At 42.3% G+C, this 9,886-nt stretch overlaps 1 protein-coding gene and 1 pseudogene across 1 annotated transcript; one reads left to right on the top strand and one right to left on the bottom strand.

Annotated features, from left to right (window-relative positions):
* Window positions 1-954: 954 nt before the first annotated feature.
* LOC102855078 (keratin-associated protein 9-2-like) lies at window positions 955-1,449 on the bottom strand. Its single transcript, XM_006901704.1, has one exon. It carries the CDS (start codon window positions 1,447-1,449, stop codon window positions 955-957), a length of 495 nt encoding a protein of 164 aa, XP_006901766.1.
* A 6,144-nt stretch (window positions 1,450-7,593) lies between these two features.
* LOC102857791 lies at window positions 7,594-7,872 on the top strand (annotated as a pseudogene).
* Window positions 7,873-9,886: the final 2,014 nt, after the last annotated feature.

Raw genomic sequence — 9,886 nt, 5'->3', positions numbered from 1 at the left:
AAAATTTATTTGTTTGTTTGTTGTTGTTGTATACTGTAGACTGTAGAGTTGGAACTGGCCCAAAGCTGACCCTCCAGTGGGTTTTCAGAGGCAGCTAATCGCACAGGAGAAGATTGCCCATCCTTTTCCCATAAAACAGCTGGTGGCCTCGAACCATGTGCTTTTAGGATCACAGTGCAGCTCCTTGCCACTTGGTCACTATATCCATATATCTCTAATTTTCTTAACTGAAATACTGATGTTATGTGCCATTGAGTTGGAACCAACTAATAGACCCTCCAGGTGGTTTTCAGAGGCAAGACATTTCTCATCCTTCCCCTGAAGGCAACTGGCTGCTTTTGGGTGGCAGAGCAACTCCTTATCCACTAGGTCACTAGCGTGTAATTTGTGAGGGGCTATTATTAGGTTAAGAATGGATAATGCACACAGTATAAGCATTATATCAGGAACATTTTATAATAAAACAAAACAAAATACAAGTTGGGATGAATAATGTTACAAACTTTTATTATGAGACTGTAGATATGATTACCTGCATTTGGGAGAAAATGCAAAGTAATCAGGAAAAGAGTAAAGCAAGGCCTAAGAATTTTGAGAACACTGAACAATAAAACATGATTATGAAGATCATTGACAAATCACAGGAGTCTATGAAACAAGTTATGAGGAACTATTTTCCAAACTTACTTGATAGTGTTAAAGATGTTGAATTTAGAATTAAAGCTGAGACCTTGACTTTATATTCAGAGTATAGAAAGTGAGGACATGATCTATAAGATGTAAGAAGGAGAGAAAGAGACTCAAGACACATGTCCTCCATCAAGCAAATTCAAAAGCTGTAATATGCTGGTTGTTAGCATAGCCAGGAAGTGAATTTGTCCCAGGCGTCAGTCGACAGACGCGCCGTCTGTGCAGATAGTGGTTCTTTGCTGATCAGCAGCAGCAGAAAGGTTGTCAGTAGCTGGACCCACAGCAGGATGGGCGGTGGCAGGGCTGGCAGGAGGTGCACCCGAAGGTCTCAGGCAGGCAGCCAGTCAGGCGGACACATGTTGGGTGGTAGCAGGTTCTCTGGCAGTACATGGGGCTGCAGCAAGCTGGCTGGCAGCAGGCAATGGGGCGGCAGCAGGAGGAGCTGCCACAGGAGGGGCGGCAGCAGGAGGAGCTGCCACAGGAGGGGCGGCAGCAGCTGATCTCACACACTGGTCGGAGGCAGGTGGTATGGCAGTGAGTACGGCAGGTGTTTTCATAGCAGGTTGGGCGGCAGCAGCAGGACTGGCAGCAGGTGGGTCTGCAGCAGGTGGGCTGGCAGCAGGAGGAGCTTCCACAGGAGGGGCGGCAGCAGCTGTCCTCACACACTGGTCGGAGGCAGTTGGTATGGCAGATAGTTTGATAGCAAGTTGGGCGGCAGCAGGTGGGCTGGCAGCAAGGGGAGCAGCAGGAGTGGGTCATGGTGTCAGGTGTGGAGGGTGGGCTTGTGAGCAGTGGTAAGTTTTCAAGATTCTGATCACTCCTTCTTTTCAGGGGTTTTTATACATTGAACCCTCAAAGCAGGAGCCAATGGGCAAAACTTTCCCTTGTTATTGTTTATATTCATTTCCATGATTCCTCGGTCCAAGACTCAATAAGGAAGTTGTCCTCTAAGAGGTTTGAAGCTTCAATTAATGTTTTAATAATTTTCTTAATTGGGAATGCAATTTTACCACCTTTCTTAGAAGTGAGTAGGCAGCAACCAGCATCAACACAATTTCTGATCATGTGACATTATTTGGTCATGTGACAGCTTCTGCAGGGTCATGGAGGGTTAAACAGTTGTTTCTCCCTTGAGTTCTTTTTTTCTTTTTCCTTATTAAATTAGGAATTGTTCTCAGTGAGGGGCAGGGAGTTGACAGGAATTTAACTGCTAAGAATTTAAACTCTGCCTCTATCCAAATCTGTTTATCTTGGGTCTCCTCAATTATTTAGTGCTTCTGTAAGAGGGATATCATAAGTGGATGGCTTTTGCAAATGTAAGTTTATTCTTTTATAGTTTAGGAGCTTCTAATTGCCATTTAGTTGATTCCAACTCATAACTGACTCTCCGCTGGGGTTCTAATGTTGTAAATCGCTACAGAGAAGACTCTGACACCAGCTGTTGGACTCAACCCACCGAGAAGCTCATTTTTTGGGTGAGCACTGAAACTCTGCGGATTATGTGACTGGATTTGAGGATTAGCAGTTTTCCTCTTTTTCATGACCATTTGCTTTTCCAAGTATAATACCCTTCCCTAGGGTAAAAGTATTTCCCTGAGTTAAAAGCTATTATAAGCTTATACCATAGGAAAACTCTCATTAAATCAGATTCGGGCTGTGATGGTGGTGTTGTTGACTTTCGAGTTGGAACCGACTCTTGGCTGACCCTCTGGAGGGTTTGCAGAGACAACTTATTACAGGAGAGGAGATTGCCCATCTTTCTCCTGCAGAGCAGTTGGTGGATTCGAACTATGTGTTTTCAGGATAGCAGCACAGCTTCTTACCACTAGGCCACCAGAACTTCCTTGATGATGGCATTGTTGTTGTTATTGAGTACCATAGAGTCAGAACTGACCATAGCTGACCCCCCAGTGTGTTTTCAGAGGCAGTTAATCACACGGGAAGAGATTGCCCATCCTTCTCCCGCAGAGCAGCTGGTGGCCTCAAACTGTGTGCCTTTGTGATTGCAACACAGCTTCTTACCACTAGGCCACCAGAGCTCCCTGATTATTGCACTAGGGGTATTGAATTCCATCCTTAATGCATTTACAACTACTTAATTTTTCAATTCATGGGAGATCTTTACATAGCTTCCATGTTGATCAGTACACACATGTATTTGGAGGGCACATAATTCAATACATGATACTCAGAAAAGTCTGGTTCAAGGCTACAAGTGGCATCCATATCTGTATGTACCTACTCTGCATGTGCATCTCATTCAATTTTTGTTTTCTGCACAATTTATTCTAAGTAACAAATAACTATTGTAATGACATACTACAGGAACAGTCAGAGATGAGACATGAAGAAAACATTAGAATTATGTGGGATGACATCAAAAGGAACAACATACGTATGGCTGGAATTCCAGACCATGACAGGGACAGGGAAGTCAGTGAGAAAATCGTGGAAAAGGTACTATAAGCAAACTTCCCAGGTGTTAGGAAAGGAGGAAGGGCGCTCTGGTGGCATAGTGGCAAGAACTTGCACTGCAATCTCGAAGGCGCCAGGTTCGAATCCAACAGATGCTCTGCTGGAGAAAGGGCAATTTCCTCATGTGCCAGTTGGATCAGGTTCGATCACACAAAAGAAAAAAAGGAGGACACACACACACACAGAGAGAGAGAGAGAGAGAGAGAGAGAGAGAGAGAGAGACAGAGAGAGACAGAGAGAGAGACAGAGTCTGCCAGCTTATTTCTCTCAGTGCACAGGTTACCTCTGAAGCTCACAGTAATACAAATGTTTTCAGACTACTGTCATCATTTATCATCTCTTAAAAACCAACCAACCGAGGGACTGATGGCTGGTCAGCAGCACTATGCTGTGGAAGTCTTCCTCCGCGCTCTTCTGCTCAGCTTTGTGTCCGCTGGTGGCTGAGCAGGGGCGCGCTCTGGTTAAGAGCGCGGCCTCCTTCCCCTCACATCTTCATGTTGTGTCCACTACTCGGCTGGCCTTTTCCTCTGCGCCCTCCTCCTGCCTGGTATCCGGCTGTGTGTCTGCAGGTGGCCCTTCCGTCCTCCCGATGTGTCCACTACGTGGGTCTTCCTCCGTGCCCTCCTCCTGCTCTGAACCCGCCTGGCTTTGTGTCCGTGGGTGGCCCGGCAGGTGTGAGCTCTGATTGAAGGCGCGGCCACATCTGGCGCACACATAGGGCTGCTCGCAGTGTGCGTGCGCTGGTGGAAGGCCTTGCCACAGTGGGTGCAGCGGCAGGGCTTGGCGCCCGTGTGCGTGCACAGGTGCTGGACGATGGCCGAGCAGTTGTTGAAGGTGCAGCCGCACTTAGGGCACTGGAAGGGCTTCTCACCGGTGCGGATGCGCAGGTGCTGCGTGAGTGAGGCGCTCTGGATGAAGACCTTGGCGCTGTGCGGGTGTGCATCTCATTTTAATAACAACTATTTGGGTAGAGAATGGTTGACTCAAGCTTTTTAATATACAAATAATCATCAAAGCAAAAGAATAGAGGCAGAAGCAGTACATTGAGATTTAGAAATCATCCAACAGTTAACCTTTCATATTAGGAAAAGACCTAGTGTCATGCGTCCAAAAATCAATCAGTGAAACCTTATGGATAACAACAGAACATTGTCCAAAGTAATGTTGGAAGATGAGCTCTCAGGTCGAGCTCTCAAATTACAGGGGATTGACACAATGTCAACAAGTAACAGTGGGCTCAAATCTAGCAATGATTATGATGATGATACAAGACATGATGATAGATCATTATGTTATGCACAAAATGTCCATGAAACAAATTGATGCCACCTAATCACATGCAAATCAAATATTGGTGATTATAATTAATTACTATCAGTATAAATGCAGTGACTTTTCAGAAATTCAAACTGAAATAAGAAGGGGCTGTGGAACAAGGACATCATTGCCTATGTCTTATGGGTCTTGACTTCATGTTGAGAATACCAGAAAGATGCTTACTTGTGTGTTGTTGATTATGCACAGATATTCGACTGTGTAGATCATAATGCATTGTGGATAACATTGGGAAGAATGAATGGCAATTTCAGAACTCTTTTTTTTTTAATAGTAGAACTCTTAAATGTGCTTACTCTTTTTTTTTTATAATTTTTTTTTTACAGAGGTTTTGGATTTCCATTCATTCATTGCCACAATTTTCTCCCTTCCCACCCCTCCCCACCACTCTTAAATGTAAGGAATCTGTAGGTAGGCCAAGAAGAAGTCATTTGAAGAGAACAAGACATTTTTAATGGTTTAAAATCAGGAAAGCTTTGCATCAGGGTTAGATCTTTTATAATACCTGTTCTATCAATAGCTGAGCAAATAATTATAGAAGCTAGACTATATGAAGAAGAATGTGGCATCAGAACTGGAGGAAGACTCATCAATAACCTGTGATGTTCAGATTAGACAACCTTGCTTGCTGAAATGAAGAGGAATTTGAATACTCATTGATGAAGTAGCCTTCAGTAGGATTATAACACAACACAAAGAAAACCAAAAATCCTCACAACTGAAACAATAAATAGGATAAATGGAGAAAGGATTAAAGTTGTCAAGAATATGATTTTCCTTGGATCTGCAGTTAACACCTGTGGAAGCAGAAGTCAGGAGGTCAGACAACGTATTGCTGTATGCAAATGAACTGCAAAGAACATCTTTGAAGATGTCACTTAGACCCAAGCCTTTTCATTTGTTTTTTTCATGTGTATGAAGGTTGGCCAATGACAAGGAAGACCAAAGAAGAATTGATATGTTCTAGTTGCATTATGCTCTGAAGGGTGGAGGGACAGTGCAGGAGAAGACCCTGGATGAGATGGATTGATACAGTAACTGGGGCAATGGAGTTTGTGCACTGGAATCAGTGAGAATGGCTCTGGACAGGGCAGGCTTCAGAGTTGCTATACATAGAGTCGCTATGGATTGCAGACGACTCAATGGCACACAATAACAACAACAACAGCAACAATACAATTGCAGTGTTGGTAAAGAATGTTAAATATTCCCAGGGCTACCAAAGGAAGAACTAATCTGCTTTGGAAGAAATACAGTCAGAATGCTCTTTAGAATCAAAGATGGTGAGACTACTCACATCTGTAGGGTATGCTATCAAGAGAGGAAGGTCCCTAGGGAAGGAAGTCATGCTTGGAAAAGTGAATGGTCAGTGTAAAGAGTAAGATCTTCAAAAACTGGCTATTGGCACAGTTTCTACAACAAAGGGGTTAAGCACAGCAGAGGCTATGAAGATGGCACAGGAGAATTTCAGGTTTAGAGCTGATGTACACAGGTTCTCTAGCATCAGAGATACCTCAATGGTACCTAACAACAACAGCAAATCTATTTCTGGTTGAATCAGTGGCCTTACATGAGACACCTTGACCTGCACACACTTGTTTTATAATTGAGGGTATTAGGTGGTATGTTGTAATATGCAAATTTATATTTCAAACAGTTGGGGAAATTATAAGCCATAATTTCTTGAAACTTTTTCTGACTCATATTCTCTCTTCTACGTATGAAACTAATGACATCTTCTGGTTTGTATGAATAGCTTTGTGTTGAATAAATATATGTGTGTTAAACCCTTCTTTTCTCTATCTGAAAGAAATGGCACTTTCTGACTTGTGTTACCTTTCTGTTGAATATATATACAGGAGTGAAAATTCAAGGTCATAGGGAAGGAGACTATATAGCGAACATTTTTGTTGTCAGATACAGGAAGTTGATTCTGGTTCCCAGTGATCCTAAGCCAAACAGAACGAAAAACTGACTGGTCTTGCAGCATTCTTACCATCATTTTTAATTTTTGTGCCCCTTGTTGCAGCCACTGAAAATAACGGAAAAAATCCCATTGAGGTTCTTTTTTTGCTGACCAACTATGATGTCCTTCTTCAGAGACTTGCCCTTCTTGATGACGTTCGAAGTATTTGAGACCAAATCTCAGATCTTCACACCTAAGGTGTTTTCTGCCTATAGTTCTCCAAGCCAGATTTCTTTGTTTTGGGTGTTTGTCCACCTTTCTCTCCCAGCTCCCAGCTGGAGGTCTATTCAATAGTTTGCTAATATTTAGTATACTTCCCCAACATTAGAATTCAATGACCTTCCTGACTCATTGTTCAAGGTTTTATTCATATGAGGCAATTGAAAAATACCATGGCTTGTGTCAAGGTCACATGAGTCCTCTTCATCTGGAAGTTCTGACATAGATGTTTGGAATTTTGTACTTTACAATGTTGTAAAAAATTTTCATAATTCACACAATTGAGTACCTTTAGATAGTCAACAAAACAAAGTAAACATTACTTTATTCTCTACTTTTAGTCAAGATCCTTCTAGCATCAACAATAATGTCTCTTATTTCATAGTCTCTTCAAAATATGACTTGGATTTCTGGCAGCTCCCTGTGACTGTGTTGTTGAAGCAATTTTTTATATCTAGAGTGAAGTTTTATTTGTGTGTGCTATTGATGATACTGTTTGGTAATTTCTATGTTTTATTGAGTCACCTTTCTTTGAGTACAAATATGAATTTCTTTTAGTTGGGCAGATGGTTAGGACTTTTTCCAAATTTCTTGGTATCAGGAGGTGCATGCTTCCAACCTTTGCTAAAGAATTTGTTGAAGAGTCTCAACTGACACTCATCCAATTCTTACAACTTTATTGTTGACAATGTTTTCAGTGCATCTTGGACTTCTTCCTTCTTTGCCAATGGTTCTGAATTATGCTATTTCTTGAAATGGTTACAAATGAACCAGGTTTTCTTGGTACAGTGACTCAAATTGGTTTAATTTATTTGATACTTTTTATGTTTTTCAATATTTTGTCCAGAGAACTATTCATTATAAAAATATAAGATTAAGCTCTGGGTTTGGTGCTAGTTTTTGGTGAAATGGCCAAATGCACCAAAAAAGTCGGCATCATTGGTAAATACAGGACCCATTCTGGTGCCTCACTCAGGAAGGTGGTAAAGAAAATTAAAATCAGCCAGCATGCCAAGTACACTTGCTCCTTCTGCTACAAAACTAAAATGAAGAGACGAGCTGTGGGCACCTGGCACTGTGGTTCTTGTGTGAAGACAGTTGGTTGCTGGTGCCTGGACCTACAACTCACCTCTGCTGTTGCAGTGAACTCTGTCATCAGAAGACTGAAGGAACTGAAAGACCAGTAGAAGCTCCCTTGTTTGAAGCATCTCTGTTGTTGTTGTTGTTGTTATGTGCCATCGAGTCGTTTTGGACTCATAGTGACCCTATGTACAACAGCCCTAAACCCTGCTCTATCCTGTGCCAATCGCACTGCCTCTGACACACCCATCCCGATTACCCCAGTCACTGAATCAATCCATCTCAAAGTGGGTCTTCCCCTCCTGCGCTGTCCCTCCACCCTCGCAAGCATGATGTCCCTCTCCAAGGACCCGTCCCTCCTGGCAACATGCCCGAAGTAAGTCAGACAAAGCCCCAGAATCCTTGCCTCCAAGGAGTAGCTTGGTTTAACCCTCTCCAGGATGAATCTGTTTGTTTTCTTGGCAGTCCATGGTACTTATGGTAGTCATGGTATTCAATACTCTTCTCCAGCACCACAGCTCAAAGGCATCAATTCTCCTTCTGTCCTCCCTAGTCATTGTCCAATTTCTGATGTATAACAAGTGATTGCAAAGACCATGGCCCGTATCAGGCGCACCCTAGTCTCCAGAGAGACACCGTCGCTCTTGAGTACTTTAGAGAGGTCCCTAACAGCAGACTTTCCCATCGCAATACATTTTTTTATTTCCTGGCTGCTGGTGCCAAGAGTGTTGACTGTGGACCCGAGCAAACTGAAGCTGTGAACAATCTCAATCTCTTTGCCATCCATCCTGATGCTACCAATTAGTCCAGTGGTGAGAATCTTTGTCTTCTTGACATTGAGCCTCAGTCCATACTGAAGGCTGCAGTCCTTGACCCTCTGCAGCAAGTGCATGAGGTCCTCCTCGGTTTCAGCAAGTAGGACTGTGTCATCTGCATAATGCAGATTAATAGATCTTCCGCCAATCTTGATGCCACAATTCTCCTCATAGAGCCCAGCCTCCCGGATTATCTGCTCTGCATACATGTTGAAAAGGTATGGAGACAGGACACATCCCTGGCGTACACCCTTCCCAATTTTGAACCATGCAGTGTTTCCCTGTTCTGTTCTGATGACTGCCTCTTGGTCCAAGTATAGGTTTCGTATTAGCATGATTAAATGTTCTGGGATTCCCATTCTTCTCAGAGTCAGCCACAGTTTGTTATGATCCACACAGTCAAATGCTTTTGCATAATCAATGAAATACAGATAGACATTCTTCTGGTATTCCCTGCTTTCAGCTAAGATCCATCTAACATCAGCTACAATATCCCTAGTACCACGACCCCTTCTAAACCCAGCCTGGACTTCTGACAATTCTCTGCTGATGTGCTGTTCAGTCGTTTTTGGATAATCTTGCTGCAATAAGTAGGTTCATTTATGTTTTAAAAAAAATAAGAAGAAAATATTTTTCGTTCTTTCAGTTTGAGAATTGTTGAGCTTGTTCTCCCTTTTTGGATTTTTAATTTCACATCTTCATACATTTCATTATGCTTTATTTTCTTGAATCACGATTTGAAATCTTCTTGTTGATTCAAAAGCAGCTTGTCTTCCATTTCATCCTTGTTTTAGCTACTCTGTGTTCAAGAGGACTTTTCAGAGCATCTACGGAAATCCTTTTGATCCTTTCTCTCCCCCCACCCCTCTCATTTTAAAATAATCTTGTTTTCTTCACGTATAATGTACTGGATGCCATACAACAACTTGTCTTTGATCATCGATACTAAAAATGTCAAAAATATTGTTAAGGTATATTGTCTATACATTCAGGTGGGATACATGTTGAATCTAGTGGAATTGTTTGACTTTTCTTCAGTTTCAACTCAAATTTGTATATGAGCAGTTGATGGCACCCTTTGCAATTGGTCTCTAGCCTTGCTCTGACAAGGCTAGACAAGGTAACTCTGATGCTATTTATGTTGTTGAAACAGATACTTTCAGTGAATAAATCTTTGGACTTTCCAAATTCTACAGCAATTTCTGGCATTTCTTTCACTGAAAATGAGTACATTGATTATTCAGTTCTCTCCCAATTGCATTTTGAACGCCTTCCAAACTGGGGGGCTTATTTTCCAACACTACAG

Source organism: Elephantulus edwardii, unplaced genomic scaffold (genome assembly GCF_000299155.1).
Source record: "Elephantulus edwardii isolate Elephantulus edwardi_28Jun2011 unplaced genomic scaffold, EleEdw1.0 scaffold00340, whole genome shotgun sequence".
Classification (NCBI taxonomy): Eukaryota; Metazoa; Chordata; class Mammalia; order Macroscelidea; family Macroscelididae; genus Elephantulus; species Elephantulus edwardii.
The sequence above is the reverse complement of the archived record's forward strand: the minus strand, read 5'-3'. Positions and strand labels throughout refer to the sequence as shown.